This window comes from Haliotis asinina, chromosome 7 (assembly GCF_037392515.1).
Source record: "Haliotis asinina isolate JCU_RB_2024 chromosome 7, JCU_Hal_asi_v2, whole genome shotgun sequence".
NCBI classification, from domain to species: Eukaryota; Metazoa; Mollusca; class Gastropoda; order Lepetellida; family Haliotidae; genus Haliotis; species Haliotis asinina.
The window spans coordinates 61,358,046-61,376,401 of NC_090286.1; the positions used below are offsets into that span (position 1 = coordinate 61,358,046).

Genomic DNA, 18,356 nt, shown 5'->3' on the forward strand with positions numbered 1-18,356 from the left:
ACTTTTATATTGACAGTGATGAAATACATGACAATTGAATATTTTAGTCATGAACAAATCTAACTTTAGTTTTGACCACTCTACGTTTGATATGAAAACAGAAGCATAAGCTGCATGATACGATGAGTTCATAGAGTGATACGTACTTCTGCATGCTGGTATTTATCAGGTTATACAAGAATGGTGCCTTTACTTCAACTAGCAAACGACCTCTTATTACCCTTTTGCTTCAGGCAATGATGCATGTGCTTGCACAGTGAGTTTACTGGTTTTCTGTCACAATTATGTGACTTGACAATGTGTAAATGACCAACAAAAGCTGTGGTTTGGGAATCAAAATACTAGTATCGGTAATTTTCCTGATGATTGTAAACGGTTTCACTAAAAAAAACAGATAGCAAGGTGTTGCTACTGTGATTTGTTTTGTTTTGTTTTGTTTTTTTTCAGATGGCAAAATAGGATTTGCCACTTGAAAGAGTTAATTTCAAACCCCATTTGAATTAAGGTATTATGGAATATGTACATGTTTTCTCTGTTCATATACCGATATAAGGTGTGTATGTACTCAGTGTACAGCCTGCTTGGGGTCATCACATCATTAACATGTGGTACATATCTTCAGTCAGTTATTCCACATTACGTCTTTTAAATGAATTATAGCACATTTAGAAAACTTACTGGTATGGTAATCTATAAAACATATCACTAGGAACTAGGAAGAAAATAACACAAACAAGAATCTGTCCCCACATGAGTGCTCTATTCTGTTATGTCGCGAGTTGGCCCTTTGATCTGAGCTAGGATTCCAGCGATTAATCCTTTATATATAAAGAAGTCCTCTGAAGAATTAAGGATTCTCGACTTGTGATATTTGCCTCCAATAATTTGAGCTGGTGGCACATCTCCAAGCCTGTATGCCATTGTTGGCCTGTCTGGAAATAGAAAAATCAATTTGTTAACATTTTTTGGGACAAACCATTGGATCCATTTGAAGGAAGAAATGAGGTCAACTTGATTGTCATGGAGGATTGGGCATAGTTGGACAGTAGTTGATCTTGTCTTTGGGTATTAAGGTTGGCTGGATGCATAGAAACTGATGTGCTTGGAGGAAATTGGTTTCAGATATGCACTTAGTCAGCAAAACAGCTGAAATCTTAAAGGACGTTCATGAGGCTAACATTTCCAAGTTTGTTTTCATGTTTAATATCATTAATATCTTACTGACATGTAAGACATGTTAATACTTACTTTCGAGACTTGTAAATACTCAATACCTTAGAGACATGTTAGTACTTACTTTTGAGACTTGTTAATACTCAATACTTTGAAGACATGTTAATACTTACTTTTGAGACTTGTTAATACTCAATACCTTGAAGACATGTTAGTACTTACTTTTGAGACTTGTTAATATTCAATACCCTGAAGACATGTTAGTACTTACTTTTGAGACTTGTTAATACTCAATACCTTGAAGACATGTTAGTACTTACTTTTGAGACTTGTTAATACTCAATACCTTAAAGACATGTTAATACTTACTTTTGAGACTTGTTAATACTCAATACCTTAAAGACATGTTAATACTTACTTTTGAGACTTGTTAATACTCAATACCTTAAAGACATGTTAATACTTACTTTTGAGACTTGTTAATACTCAATACCTTAAAGACATGTTAGTACTTACCTCCAGGACATGTCAATATTTACATTAAAGACAACTTTAAGACATGTCAGTGGCTCTATTTACAGTAATAATCCATCGTATGCATAGCCAAAAACAGGTGATCGTATGTGAGTGAGTGTTGTTGCTGTATGTAATGTAAAATGTATAATAAGTATCCTGATTAGTTCCAACAATAATTTACAATAATCCCATCTGTGAAGATGGCCTAAATAGGTGACTGGCTTCTTATGAAATGGCATAGACTTCTAGATGTGCCATTGATAAACCCCTTACAACCTGTGTACAATGGTGTATACCACAGACACACCGAGTACAAATTAGTTACTATTAGTGACATGAACAATTCAAGTAAGACTCCATACTCTCTAACGTTCTACTGTACTTCTCCATGATGAATTTCTTGTCTGAACTGAGCTGGCAAAGTGGGCTCCATCTCCATGTATTGATCCTGTCTATTTTTATCTAGTTGGTCTGTGGGTTCATCCACTAAGACCCTACCCAAGGTGTTCTATATCTGACATCATTAACAGTGCAGCCAGACTCTCCAATAACCATGGTTAATGGAAATGTTGCATGATTGTCCAGCTATTATTAATTCCTTATCCGACTTTCTGTCATTTCAACTTAAGACCATGCATACCAGTAGTATGTTTTTTAAATGTCTGGGTGACCTATTTTGTTCGTGGTTTCTTTTATAGGTTTTGTAACTGAAGATGACACACTATATGTAGGTGACTTTTGATTTATTAATGTTCAGGTGTTGTTTTACATAGGTTAAGCGAACAATCTGTCAGTGAATTTGAACTGTCATATTCAAGGCACAGGTGTAGATAATGTCTACATATTGATGATATATACATTCTGAAGAAATTAGTAATAAGTTGTGGGTGTCACAAACCTGCAGTTGTCTTAAGTCAGAAATATACTTACAAACAACCCAAATCCTATGTTTGTTCAAATGGCCATTTGATTTTGTTCCAGGTCCTCCCAAGATCCCCCACCGTCTGGTTGATGTCTACTTCGTCAAGCCTGTCTTGTGCATTAACTGTAAGTATATGCTTTTCGTTCATTTGCTGTAGAGTGGCTGTAAGCTGCCTTTACTTCACACTGCCTGGTCCCTTTTGGGCCTGGGCTTGCATGGTCCATGATACTCACTTGAGATGTGACTAGGTTGTACAGACAGGTCGCCTCGTTGGTTGTATCTCATCTTTATACACCTAAGGTATTCACAGTCTCAACCGCTGTTGGGATTTTATTCAATCAAAACTTAATTGATGTAACTGACACTCACCATCTGAGACCAATAATGCAACAAGGGGCAGCTGCATCTACTGTGAGACCAAGGTAGAACATTATTCATGAAGTGGTCTTGTCTGGAGCCGTAACGTTTGATAGTTGTTATACAAATCCAATGAGGACCATAAAGCAGAAGTGTAGAATATGGGTACAGTGAGTGGGGAATATGGGTACTGTTAGTGTTGAATATGGGTATAGTAAGAGGGAATATGGGAACAATGAATGTTGAATGTGGCAACAGTGAGTGGGAAATATGGGTACAGTGAGTGTTGAATATGGGTACAGTGAGTGTTGAATATGGGTACTGTGAGTGTTTAATATGGATACAGTGAGTGCAGAATAAGGGTATAGTGAGTGTGGAATAAGGGCACAGTGTACACAGAATATAGGTGCAGTGAGTGTGGAGTATGGGTGCTTTGAGTGGGGAATATGTGTGCAGTGAGTGTGGAATATGGGTGCAATTAGTGGGGAATATAGGTGCAGTGAGTGGGAAATATAGGTGCAGTGAGTGAGGAATATAACTGCAGTGAGTTTTGAATATAGATGTAATATGGGTGGAGTGAGTGAGGAATATGGGTGTAGTAAGTGTGGAGTAAGTTGGGGCTCCATGTCCCCCACTCTACACCCCCTATTTTATACTACCCCACCAATTTCCAATAATCAGTGGTAAAAACTGACTGATATGATTGATAATGCTGTTAGACGGTATTGCCTGAGGCTGTTATCAACAGCTGATACATTGTGCTTGTCTTCATGGCTTGGGATGAACTCTTCACCCCTGTTTCACCTAGTCATTGCCCACCTGTGTCCTGGGACAATGGTCCTGTTGGCCTCACTCACACACAAGGCCAGCTGGTGTATGTAACATGTATGTCCATAGTAATTGTGTTGAATGTTTTCATGAACTCTTTGGTATTAATCATAAACCTACATCATCAGTTTCATCCTTAAAACTGTCATTGACTATTTAACATCAGACTTGTTTGATTTTCGAAGTTGTGGGGAATTTGGGACTTGATTGAATTGGGATTGAATTCAGATTTTGTGTGTATTGTTTCAGATTTTGTGCTTATTGTTTAAAAAATAGAGAGTCGGTGAAATATTTCTGTCATTTCAGTTCTTTTCCTGTTTTGTATTTGAGCACTGTGGAGTGTAACAGGATATTTGTTTTGTACTGTGCATCCTGACAGTGTCAGTGGGAAACGTCAGGTTCATGCCAATACTTCTGTCATACAGAATGTAGTATCCTGGCAGTGTCGGTGGGGAACGTCAGGTTCATGCCAATACTTCCGTCATACAGCATAAAGTATCCTGGCAGTGTCGGTGGGGACCGTCAGGTTCATGCCAATACTTCTGTCATACAGCATGTAGTATCCTGGCAGTGTCGGTGGGGACCGTCAGGTTCATGCCAATACTTCCGTCATACAGCATAAAGTATCCTGGCAGTGTCGGTGGGGACCGTCAGGTTCATGCCAATACTTCTGTCATACAGCATGTAGTATCCTGGCAGTGTCGGTGGCGAACATCAGGTTCATGCCAATACTTCTGTCATGCAGCATGTAGTATCCTGGCAGTGTCGGTGGGGACCGTCAGGTTCATGCCAATACTTCTGTCATACAGCACTTAGTGAATGAGGGAGTGAGCATGGCTCCATGGCGCTTTTAGCAATGTCTCAACAATATCACCATGGAGCACACCAGAAAAGGTTACAATATGTAATGTTCAAAAAGACAATTTGACAGCTGCTATAATGTAATCCTTTGTTCTTAAGGGTTCATTTCTGAGTAGTTCATCAATCTTGTGAGATTTCCTATTGAAGCTGGGTCATAGTTGTTCTGAGATGCTGCCATTCATGGTGCAGAGTGGCACTGCCGTTATGAGCCAGGATCTCTCCTTCCATCAGCACCAGGACACATGTATAACTAGTCAGTCTCACAGTCCACAACTCAAATTATTTTGCCTTCTGCCAAGCCTTCTCTGTAGTACTTACAAACAAAGCAAGTCTAGTTTTCCTCGGGTTTTGAATGTCTGGTCTCAGAGGGCTCCTTTTCAATTGAAAAGGGTTTGATTCTTGTATCAAGCAATTCAGTGTTAGTCTGATGTATAACCTGTGACCATTCTGACATGATGGAAATATAGTGTGAGTTACACCCAACTGCCTCATTGAGGCCAGTATGTTCTATTAATGTCACTACAGGGACTCAGATTATATCTACTTTTCAACATCCTCTTCTACTTTTACTGAATAAATGGTGTGTAGATGATATAGATTCTGAAATCCTTAAATTTAATGACATAATTCATTGTTTGTTCATCTTGACATATATATTCTGAATTCTAAAGTTTTGTAACATTCAGCGCTGTGTAGAAACCATTCATATCCTAGTTTCCATAGGTCTGATACAGTACTTCCTTAAGAGTACACCATGGAGTGAACTGGTTGTAGAAAGTTCATGTGATGCTTCCAAGTTGATTTAGATAAGGGAATTAAGTAGCAGCCACAGCTACTGTAATAAATGTCATTCTGTAGTATTGATCATGCTTGTGCCTATGATTGGAGTTATTGCCGGTCAATAACTAACTGCCCAGTTGACCGAGTCAATCCAATATTCAAGAAGCAGTAAGAGTGTGGATAACATGACCTCACTGACCTTCAACTTCCCTTGTGGCCAAATTCATGCTTTGGATCCTTTGAAGTGGTTGAAGATGTGTGCCATTTCACAGAGGCTTGTATGTGTTCCTTTAAACACTGATATCCATTTTTAGTTTTTCCTGGGAAGATTAATTTATGACGTAGTTATAGGGAACACTCGCCCTGTCTTGTTTTATCTGCCAAAAGAATTTACATATAATAAAGAAAGTACATGTCGATTAACATAACTCATAAAGTTGTATATACTAAATATATAATTGTATGTTGTCTCATTCCCTTGTAGAAGATTAGTAGTTACTTTTGGAATGTTACAAAAATTAGAAAAGGAAAACTGTCTATTAATGAAAAACAAACCCCATATATTTCCCTTTCCATTTTACATGCTCATGGAGTTTAAGGAATTAGCTTGTAACGCTGAAGACCTGGGTTCGATTCCCCACATGCTTGGGCACAGCTTATGAAATCCAATTATGGTGTCTCTGAATACTGAATACTGAATATTGCTATTAGCAGCATAAAACTCAACTCAACTCACTTAAAGCTAGAACCCAGGATTACTGTCCAAAGATGTGTAAATGTCCCTCCCACTCACTCACACACTCATTAAGACAAACAACTAGTCTCTGAAATGAGTCTATTTTTAACAGAAAAACAAATAATTCAGTTAGTGAAAAAAATGAAATATAATGAAAAGAGGCCCCAAGGCTTCTTCATTTCAGTAAACTGAAACTGGGAAATGTACACTTGCATGGGCTTTCTAGGATACATCTTGTCATGATCTGATTGGCAGACTAACAGTCACAGCAAAAAGCAGTGTAGAATTGCTGATCGTGGAACAGTCCTTCTCTCTCCATGTTGTGTGATAGAGATGATGGAAGCAGCTCAATGTGCCAGCAGCTTCCTGAGATACCTTATAATGATGAAGGGTGTTCTGTTGAAATTCCTCTTGCTGTCATCATTCTTTGCTCGTAGTAGTCCGTTCAAGTGTCAGTTTTACCTGTCCCAACCAATCAACAATGAGCAGGTACAGTTGATGTGAAGGTCAGAGAGGTCGCTGACATTCCAGAGTGTATACACAGTAGATTGTGTTGTACCGGTAGGTTCAAAAGTTCAGGGGACTTGAAGGAGGGTAGTCCAGCAGATATTGGATCCAGCTGCCAATGGCCCATGCATGTGCTGCCTCTTGTCTTCATAGTGGTATGCGACCTGTATCTATTGCCCTAGTAACCTCCCTTTGACCCTTCTTGTCGGACCTATCAGCCTTGGGGCATGATGAATTGATGGAGTGGTCAGTCTTGCCCATTAGACCCTTATCAGATGAATAGGCTTTGGCCGATCAGATGAATAGATTGGAGAAAAGTGCATGCCATCCACGAGCCAAGTACGAGTGCGTTTGTGAGGCAGCAGGCAGTATCAATTGGTATTGTCCAGTGTCAAGTGACCAGGAAATCAATAATCCCTGGTGAATTGTAAAGGTGCAGGAAACAGCCTTCTGCCTCATTGTCCAGTTAGTGATGGACACAGGTACAATGGCCTTTTCATGACTGGTCATGTGCAAGGTTTATAAGTTAGAAACGTCTGCAGAAGTATTCTATACCTTCACCTGCTATTGCTGCATTGTAAAGACTGAATAGATCAAAGAAACTTTATCAACTTGAATAATAAATGACAATATACAGAACATGGAATATGTCCAGGTTCCACTTGGAAGGTGGTTATTTATATGGGTATTTTCTTGTTGTTTTGATTGTGATATTTTAGAAGGGAAATGGAAACTTTCTTTAAATTAGCAATGTCTGAAATCACAAGTTTACTGGTGGTGGCAAAGGACAGTAACATTGACTTGTGTAAGATGCAAGTCACACACTGTTTGCTAGTTACACAATCTCAGTCCAGCGAGGCCATATTTCCTCTACAATCGCCAACATTGATGAAAACCAAAGAAAATTTTCCCACTATGCCGAAAAATGTACTAAAGCCCACATTTGTGGAAATATCAACATGAACATAGGCTAAGGAAGAAAATGTTTTGTGCTAAATAAGAAAATGTTTTGTCGGGCATCAGCATGTCACTTTTACTTGTGCTAGATACAAATTTTCATTGCCTATTGCCTTTTGACTTTTGACAAGGCCACATCCTGATCATCCATTTGTCCACTATTAGAATGAGTGTCTGTGAGAACGAGTGTGACTTAGTCTACAACTCATAAACATGCTAAACTTGCCACGCTGTATTTCTGAGAGAAAACAAAAATAGAAATGTATTCCTCCCTCATCACCTTATTTTTTTATCAAAATGTTTTTACATAGTACAGCTATTCTCGTTACTTTTGAAAAGAATGCCTGAGAAACAATTTTTATCTTTGGTATGACTATTTGTGAAAATGAAAGAATGAATTGTACCTACAATATGTAGCTTTACAAGCTGCCCAATTTTGAAGCACCAAATATGAAATGATTTTTTATTCTTTGGAGAAAACAGGCCATGCATTCCCTTTCAACAGACCCATGGTGCTTTCAGTTGTCCATTTAGATTATTTTCACAATTACTTTGTCTTTACACCAAATGGAATCTGTCTGTAATTAGGGAATGGAATTTTTTAACCCTGCTGTAGGATAAGCCTAAATGGGTATTCATTTCACAAGATATTATATTTCACAGAACATTTACATCCACACACAACTCAAAAATACAAGTTGGATAGTACTGAGTTTGAAACCATGTCTATTGTCTGTTCGTTTGGTGAAGCCAAGAGGAACTGATTCTCCTCAGCCAGGTGCCCATAGTAACCATGGGTGCGGACATGATTAATGCCTGGTACACAAGACAATGAAAGATGGCGTCATTCTCTGTCTGTGATTGAAGCAATCACTATATTGGTTGACTGACTGATAAAACTACACCAGGACTGACAGTTATTTGCTTTTGTCTTGTATTGTCTTCAGTTAATTTCACATGAAGTGTTCAGTCTGTGGAGATGCCATGTCAGTTCCTTGGTGTCCTTTATTTGCTGTGTAAGTCGAGTAGATGATGATTTGCCGGGTACACTGTTGTCAGTGTGGATTCTTGTTCTGACTAACAACCCCAGAGGTTAGACAAAAAACTTAATCTCTGAATATATATGATTTTGATAGAAACAACCAATGTTTAAAGCCAATTTCTTGTGTCCCCCACCACGGTGTTGCAAGTATATTGCTGAAAGCGGTGTAAAACCAAATTCACTCACTCACTCACTCACTCACTCACTCACTCACTCACTCACTCACTCACTCACTCACTCACTCACTCACTCACTCACTCACTCACTCACTCAATTAATCAATCAATCAATCAATCAATCAGTCAATGTGGCACAAAGCAACATTCACTCTACCTACAGTCTTGGTTTTGAGACATTAAGTCTATATCTGCCATTAAACTTGCTAACAGAAAATCTAATTAACTTTGCCAGTGACACGACTGAATACAGAAATAATTATTTGAAAAAACATTGAAATTGCCACATGAGGAAGAAAGTCTTCTAACACAAAAGAGAGAACATAGAACACACTTTATGGATGACAAACTTTCATGCTTGACAGCAGTACAAGAATCTGTATCGAAACATCGCACTCATAAATAAAAGAAGTTATTATCCATTAACATTGTTCTGTATTGTACTTCCCAACTTTAAAATGTCATTCAAAGAAACAAAAGAATGAAGTTGAGATAAGGTCTTTGTTATCTTTTGAATACATCCGTTTGATCTGCTTGCTTGGCTTCTGTGGACTGTACAGGTTATGGTGGAGGTAGCAAGGGCCAGTTTACTGCTATCAAATACATCTCTATAGAATAGGACAGATGGAATGATACATCCAGCAGCTCACCATGTTATATCAACTTGTTAGAATTTAACGTCCTGCTCAATGTGCTGCTTCAATGAGTAGAAAAATATTAGAGAAAAATCTGATGTTATCAGTGACATTTCGGCTATTATGTTGACTAGGCAAGGGTTGGGCAAATTTCCACCTCACTGAGTACCAATTGTCAGGGCCCATTGATGAGGTGAACTAGCTAGGGAAGGTGTGTGTGGGAGGAGGGGGGCAGGGGTTATACAAGGTCAGTGGAGTAGATTTGATTTGGTAGGGTAGAGAATTGTGGTTCTGTTAAAAAGATAGGGTTAGATGATGGTGGTTTTGGTAGGGTAGACAGGTGAAGATATTAGGTAGACTTGAATAACATTGTTTGTTGTGCCTGACTTGGGAAAGAATGATGTTTATTAACCAATATATCACACATTACATGTTATTCAGAATTTATAAAATGAGGGGCTGATTGTATTATGCCTCCTCAGACGTTATAGATGTCATAGTTAGGATATATTTGTATCAGGTGAAATATTAAATGTTATTCCTTACTATAGAGAGGAACAAGGGATATCGTCTGTGTTGAAGTTCTTCTCTGACAATGGATAAAGAACTCCATTGATCAGTCATCTCTGTCACATTTGAGGGTCTTGTAAATTAAGACTGAATGGAATGTCCTCTATTGTCATTTGAAAATTTGTGTATGTTGTCACTATTGGTCATGTTTCCCACGTGCATGAACACACACAATATCAGAAGGAAAAGAATGTACTTTTGAACACGTAATACAACTCAAACATAACTTGAAAGCATTTTGGTTGATTTGGGTTGAGGAAAAAGGTGTTCACACTGAGTTCTATGATTCATCATGCCAACATTTAAGACAATGTTAGAATCTCAAATTGTTTAATTGATCACAAATGAGAAAGTCTGTGACAATTGGATGAAAAGTTCAAAATGTACACTCATGCTTGCCCTGCACATTGTCTGACTCATGGACAGTGCACGCCCACGTGGACATGCATCTGCAGCAAGATAGTGTGTGTGTGCAGACGTGTGTCTATAAATAGCTTGCTGTGGCAGACATGTTACAAATAGTCACTGGTGCTCTTGTGTCTCAGATGCTTTCAAAATGGGGAGTGTAGTTCTAATAATTGGTAAGATTTTTTCATTTTATGACTCTTGAATTAATACCCTCATTATTACTTTCAGGTGAACATAACTGTCATATGTGTGAGAATTATTGACAGTCATTGAAATCTGATGATTGTTTTCATGTTTCTGATTATTTGTCAGAAATTGGCCCTTTTATGGGTATTGTTATAAACATGCATATAATCACTCAGCATTTCTATAGATAGAGCCCAAGGCATGTCTGGTTATATTACAAGCTAAGTATTGATTTCTGATTCCTTCCTCTATATTTTTAAAGGGTTTATTTCAGAAGAAACACTTTTAATCTCCTTATCAGGAAGTCAATAATCTACAAGAAGATTGAACCTTGATAAAAGAAAGATAAAACTGGTCCATTATCCATAAATGTATAAATATTTGCATGAGACTTTCAAATGGATGGAACATGGATGGACTCTCTCACATCCACCTGGTCATGTGATGGGCTGCACTGTGGTCTTCTGGTACATTCCCTTCACTTTAGTATGGGAATGAGGATTTGTCGCGTGACAGTTTAGGTCATCTATCCAAATGCCGCCAAGATATTGTCATCCATTTCTATCAGCAGGCATCAAGTCTGGATTATAGTGTGCAACATCTATCATTTTCAAATGAGCAGTCGAGAGGCCACAGCATCATGTCTCACTGAGGTTGGAAGGCTCTCATTGCATTCTTGGGTGGTGTTCTGATAAAGGACACAGCAGTCTTAATAATGTCCTTGTGTGGTCCTGTTGATGTCCTAATACCTTATTAATGTAGGACACTATTGTCCTAATCATCACCTGGTGTCCTATTGATGGCCTAGTACCCATTGATGTGGGACAGTGTTGTGCTAATTATTCCCTTGTGTGACACTATTAATGTCCTAGTACTGCATTAATGCAGGGCACCTTTGCCCTAATGATTCCTTTGTGTTGTCCTATTAATGTCTAAGTTCTTCATTGATGTAGGACACTGTTGTATTAATGATTTCATTGTGTCCTATTGATGTTCTAGTACCTGTCTGATATGGGACACAGCAGTCCTAGTGAGTCCTTGTGTTGTCCTATTGATGTCCTGATATAGGACACAGCAGTCCTAACAAGCCCTTTTGATGTCCTAATACCTTATTAATGTAGGACACTGTTGTATTAATGATTTCCTTGTGTCCCATTGATGTCCTAGTTCCTCACTGATAGAGGACACAGCAGTTCTAACAAGTCCTTATGTTGTACTATTGATGTCCTAATACCTTATTGATGTAGGACACTGTTGCCCTAATCACTTACTAGTGTTGTCCTTTTGTTGTGCCACTGTTACTTTGAAGTAGATAGTGTAAATGTTGTGTTTTTACTCGAATATGTTCCATTGTATTCCAAAGATGCTGGAAGAAACGGTTTTCATTCCAACAAATGTTTTTTTTTAATTTACATATATTTATTTCACAGAAGTCTTTTTGTTTTGATATGATCATACTATGTTTGTTTTACATATGTTGTAATACAGTTGACAGATACAAAAGCGCTTCTAATTAACATGAAGATGTTGGGTTAGGCTAGATTCATCAAGACAATGACCAAGGATAGGTTGGAAAGTGTGGCATCAGGTGACGTTTCAGACATGGCAGGCAGTACATGTTTACACTTGAGGTGAATGCCCGCACTACCTTGAATCAAGTTTTAATTGTGCAAACACACAGTATTTCCCTACGTCAGCAGGGACCTGGTAGGTTCTCAACATCATGTATGTTTGTGAGGTGAAACATGGTCCCTCTCAGAAAACCTTGCATTAAGTCCTGCCAAAGAAAGGTTTCGCTTTGCGTCAAAGATAATTGCAATCAGCTGATCGGCACTTGTCGATATGTGAAGTGCTTTGTATCAATCAATACCTTAACGTCATCGGCAGGGCAGCTTCACGTGGTAGCTGACAGATAATGGCTGCTTGTGCTTCATGACGCAGATCGTACGGTTGTCAGGAGCTACAGTCCCTTACTGTACTTCCCCGTCTCCCTCATGCTTGGACAAAGTCAAATATGAATCATTTCATCTCTGGAATTCATTGACTATTTGGTTTTTAATTTCCCCTTTTCTTCTTTCTCAAGCCAGAACTTTATAATCATCTTGTTTATAAGTTTAAAACTGCATCAACGAAAAAGGATTATTTTTGTTGCTTGTAGGTATTTTCATGAATTATTCAGGATATTGGCTATAGGCTTCAGTTACGAAAAAAAGTGCATGAAAGTGTGCCCTTTTTGTTACTAATGTAATATTTTATGCAACCAGAAAAGATATAACCACACCCCAAGTTGACTAGATGACCCTGTAGTCTCTGTATCATTATCATTATCATTAACCTACTCTCCTACAACTTTCACAGTGATTGTACACACAGTGCCTCAACCTATTGCATATTGACATGAATACCATATGCGACTAGATGGTAGCCATTGTGCCAAGCCAGAACGACATGATTTATTTGCCGCTAACATGCGAGAGTTCACAGTGTACTGGACTGAGGCCAGGTCATCATTGTATACATGGGTCTCATGGTAAGATCGTTCAAAATAGTCTCAACCCATTTAGACATATGTTTGTCATGACTTCATGTTGTCCAGTAGTATCTATATATAGTATATAATGCTAATGCTGCTTAGAGCAGAGGAACATAATCATGAATTCATAATTTTCCTCACCACATTGTTTGCAAGTGTCCAGCATCAATTGCAAGAACTTGCTTTCTACTGGATTGTCCACACCTTTTAAATCTGGAAGTTTATGACAGTCCAGAGCCCAAGTGTAAAGGTGTTACATGTGCTAGAGAATTGTAAGTACGACACACACATATTTGTAGACATGTTGATTCCATTGCTATCCATTGAAGTAATCCATCCAGAATTTATGTAATAGTGTTGGAATGTGCAGCCTTATCAAAAAGATCAACTTTTTGTACTGAGACTTGAGGAATGTTTGGATGTCCAGAAGTTGTATTGAGGAGGCCAGTGTCAGGGAGTTGGGTCTGGACAGGACGCATGTGAAGTATGTTACTTTGAAAAACTGGAGGTGACATGATGCGTTCTCAATTTGCAAGTCTGGGCAGGGAGGTGGTCTAGAATGAAAAAAAAAAATTTTCAAGTATTAGTATTGTAATTATTGATTGTCACCATCTCACAACTTCATGAACATCATCATAATAACAATGGTTCAGGTGTTGGTCATCAGGCTGAAGCAGATCATTTCTTCTCATTTGAGTAGATGGATGCTCATAATGTCAATCGGTGGATTGTCTGGTCCTGACTTGATTGTTCACAGACTGCTGTCATATGGCTTGAATAATGTCAATCAGTGGATTGTCTGGTCCTGACTTGATTGTTCACAGACTGCTGTCATATGGCTTGAATAATGTCAATGAGTGGATTGTCTGGTCCTGACTTGATTGTTCACAGACTGCTGTCATATGGCCTGAATAATGTCAATCGGTGGATTGTCTGGTCCTGACTTGATTGTTCACAGACTGCTGTCATATGGCTTGAATAATGTCAATGAGTGGATTGTCTGGTCCTGACTTGATTGTTCACAGACTGCTGTCATATGGCTTGAATAATGTCAATCGGTGGATTGTCTGGTCCTGACTTGATTGTTCACAGACTGCTGTCATATGGCTTGAATAATGTCAATGAGTGGATTGTCTGGTCCTGACTTGATTGTACACAGACTGCTGTCATATGGCTTGAATAATGTCAATCAGTGGATTGTCTGGTCCTGACTTGATTGTTCACAGACTGCTGTCATATGGCTTGAATAATGTCAATGAGTGGATTGTCTGGTCCTGACTTGATTGTTCACAGACTGCTGTCATATGGCTTGAATAATGTCAATGAGTGGATTGTCTGGTCCTGACTTGATTGTACACAGACTGCTGTCATATGGCTTGAATAATGTCAATGAGTGGATTGTCTGGTCCTGACTTGATTGTACACAGACTGCTGCCATATGGCTTGAATAATGTCAATGAGTGGATTGTCTGGTCCTGACTTGATTGTACACAGACTGCTGCCATATGGCTTGAATAATGTCAATGAGTGGATTGTCTGGTCCTGACTTGATTGTTCACAGACTGCTGTCATATGGCTTGAATAATGTCAATCAGTGGATTGTCTGGTCCTGACTTGATTGTACACAGACTGCTGTCATATGGCTTGAATATTGTAGAATGTGTCTTGCCATAAACACAATGAATGTTTGTACAACATTGGATTATAAACAGACTTTAACAATCATGTCTTAAAATGTTTAGAATTCATATTGTTAATTCAAGTACGGAACATGAGCCTGTAAGCAGATTATTAGTGTGTCAGTGATTATATATATCCTTATGATTATGCTAAGTAAATAATAAGTAAAGTTTTCAAGTAAATATTTCATTGGTAAGGTTTTAGGGTTCATTTTGGTTCTACTTTTCTTTGGAACAGTAACATGCATTCATGCTTGACATATTTAGTGTTCTTAGTTTCCGTGTGAGAAAACACTTTAATGCAATAAACATTTTTTAGTTTGTGAAAAAGGATTCTTTCAAACAGTTTCAGGGCTTCTCTCCATTCATATCTGCTCTTTCATTTAAAAAGGCGGTTATCTTCCTGCCAAGAAACAAGTCCAATCTTATCTTGTGTACATTATCTCACTCTACATTCTCCACAGGGGAAGAAACATCCTTAACCTTGTAAGATCATGCATATGTAGCAGTTAACCAACCAATCAGAAGACTGCTTACATCTGTGGTTTGGTTGTCACAATCAGCTGTTGCTAATCAATATGGAAAGAAACTGCTGCTAGCTAGGGACTATGACCGTTGTCCATCCAACTGACCTGTAGGATGCACAGACACACATACATTCTGGCTGCGTTAGACTCTATCAAGTCGAACAAAAATACTATGGTGGACACTTCCAGTGAAAATTAGGCCAGTTATCTAAGTTGTGATAAAGGCTAGCTGGCTTTATGATTACCGTCTGCTACCTGCAGTGAACTGTGCTGCTGTCTGTGGTCATGCTGTGTGGTCACTATTGCCGACCACAGGATATTCAAGAGATTGTGGCCAGTGGCTTGGATAATTAATCTGGGATCTGGTGACTGACTTTGTGTTTAAAGGGTGACATTTGGATGACATGGGATACTGACTGGTATTTGTACCTACCCCTGCTGGTGAGGGAACATGTACCTCATCCACTCATAGCTATGGAACCATGCTTCTGTCAAGCAGGTGAGATACATTGTTAGGAGTAGGTAAATATCTTTTCAAGAATGATTAAACATATATTCCTGTGTTGTTGTTTTTTCTAGGTTCAGTTGCCACCCAACCTATTTTTCTTAGATAAATATGGTTGTACTTTGATTCAAATGAAACAAGACCCCCTGAAACCCATGTATTTTAACTACTGGTTTTACTCAGAACACCTGTAGTCATGTGTATCTAGCCTGCTGAAGAATACATATTAAAGCTTGACTGTGTTATGATGTATGAACAGGGTATATGATGTCTGTTATCACCCACATCTAATCTCTTATGATGTGTGTACGTGTAGGTCATGAGAAGTCTCAACTGTACTCTGTCTCTTTCCTGTCCCCCACTCCAGACTGTTTACCATTAATGCAGTGGTCAGCTTGTCAATTCTGTGACCAAAAAGGACAGTGCTGTTGTGAGGGAGGAACATTTGCATGACCAAACCTCTCTTCTCTGTCTTTGTTACAGAGCCAGGAACACAGCCCATCTTTGGCCATCCATCCCTTCCTCACTCCCTCTTATTACCTCTCTCTCTTGCTCCTTCCCCAGTCATGTTGCATGGCCTGGTTCCCTCCCAGGGCAGTAGGAGACACACACCCTACCCAGACAGGGTATGACATGGTGACCCACATTACAAGAAAGGTGCCGGGAGATAAGCAGTCTAATTCGGGAACTTATCTGATAATTACATCTGCCACTGATATGTGGCTCCTATATTAGAACAGTATGCATGTCGAATCTTGAAATAATATCTTTCTAGGTTAGCTTTTACTGATTAACCAAACCAGATTTAAAAGCTTCCATATTGATATAACAATATTTATGTTAACTAGAAAACTAAATTAATAAAATGCATTTGAGAAGCAAAATGTTACATTTTCATTTATGATTTGTATATGCAAAGAAGTTGTTGAAGAGTTTGTTAATGTGCCTGATATATTTAGTCAGCATTTTCAAATATAACTGGATAGTAATCTCTGTGTATAGGTTAATGCTGACACTGATGTGTCTAGCTTCCTGATGAGTGAGTGAGTTCAGTTTTATGCTGCATTTAGCAGTATTCCATCAATATTACGTCCGGGGACACCAGAAATTGGCTTCACATGTTGTAACCATGTGATTAATTGTACTCGGGTTTTGGCGTGACAAGCAAATGCCTAAACCACACGGCTCTGCCATCATCCCAGTGATGCTAGTTGTGTTTCATACAAAAAAGGTGTATTATCTGGCAAATTTACTATTAGCTGCTTTTGTATGAAGCAACTGACAGTAGTGACATATTCTCCATGAGAAGTCACATCAACAATAGTGTCTACAGTACAGTTTGTAGACGCAGACTGTATGTTCCTGAATGTCACCTGAGGAGTGACCAATGTCATGCTCAGGAGACCCAGGTGACCCAGTTCTGTAAGAGTAAGAATGTTACGTGGTATAAATATAGATATTTATGTAAAAGCTTTCCAGTGAAACAGTTTGCATTAAAGAAGTCATGGCATCCTTGTTGGCTTTGAGAAACAGAGAAACCTAGTGGAAACAGTTATAATTTGTATGTACATTTACAGAAAATGCAATGTATGAACAGATGGTTGGACATCTAATAACATTTTTCTGTCTTATTTTGGCCATAAAGGGATGCATCTGCAAGGTTGCTTTAGTGTTTACGTGTTTGTGTGTCAACAAATATGTAGGACTTTGTTTTCACAAACTTCTCTCAGGAGAGCTGATTGCATTATTTCCTGAGTTATGTAACCCAATGTAACTTTACAGTTTGATTAAATATTCATCCTGAATGCCTCAGTGTTCTACATCTTTTCACTACTAACTTGATCAATGCTGCAATACTGGGGTTGTGTATAAAGAGCTCTGGACTGAAAGCACCCTGGAGAATGTTTAGACCAATCTTTAAATAATATTTATTATTTCCCACACAAACACCAAAAACTATTGTGACAGACGACCATACATCCTAACATATATTAGATCTGTTTAGACTCACCAAACTGGCTGGTGTATAACTGTCTATAACTGTCTATAACTGTCTATAACTGTCTAGACTTTATTTAGACAACTTCAGTTTCAACTGCTTTCAAATTTTGTTGATGCATTTTATTACAGTATCGGGCAACAGATTTGTTAGTTATGTAACAGCCCACCTTTAAAGTACTGTACTGATGTTGTTCATCTTTGTCCATTTTCCGCTTGAAATTTAGTGATGGGGGAAAAAAGTGTGAACAGATGATACAGAGTCATATATTATGTGAAGACATGCACAATAGTGTAGTTTGTGTGTCTGTGCTACATGTTGGTTGACAGATGTCATTGTATCCAAATTGTATGGTAGTCTGAGTATAAGAATATTCTGTCTGGAAACTTTGAAAAATAAAGTAATGTAGGGAGGAGCCTAAATTTGTGAAGAAAATAAACAATTACAAACACTTTGCTT

General features: G+C 38.4%; 2 protein-coding genes across 6 annotated transcripts in view; one reads left to right on the top strand and one right to left on the bottom strand.

The window, feature by feature from the left end:
* Positions 1-18,356, bottom strand: part of LOC137291711 (replication termination factor 2-like) — a 559,227-nt gene that overhangs the window by 291,718 nt on the left and 249,153 nt on the right. The window lies entirely within an intron of this gene.
* The window catches only part of LOC137291705 (phosphatidylinositol 3-kinase regulatory subunit gamma-like), a 151,240-nt gene that overhangs the window by 100,714 nt on the left and 32,170 nt on the right, over positions 1-18,356 (top strand). For all 5 annotated transcript variants that reach the window (XM_067823153.1, XM_067823152.1, XM_067823155.1 and 2 more), the window contains one exon: positions 2,671-2,736. In XM_067823153.1, coding sequence (XP_067679254.1) covers positions 2,671-2,736 — 66 coding nt within the window. The remainder of the gene's footprint in view (positions 1-2,670; positions 2,737-18,356) is intronic.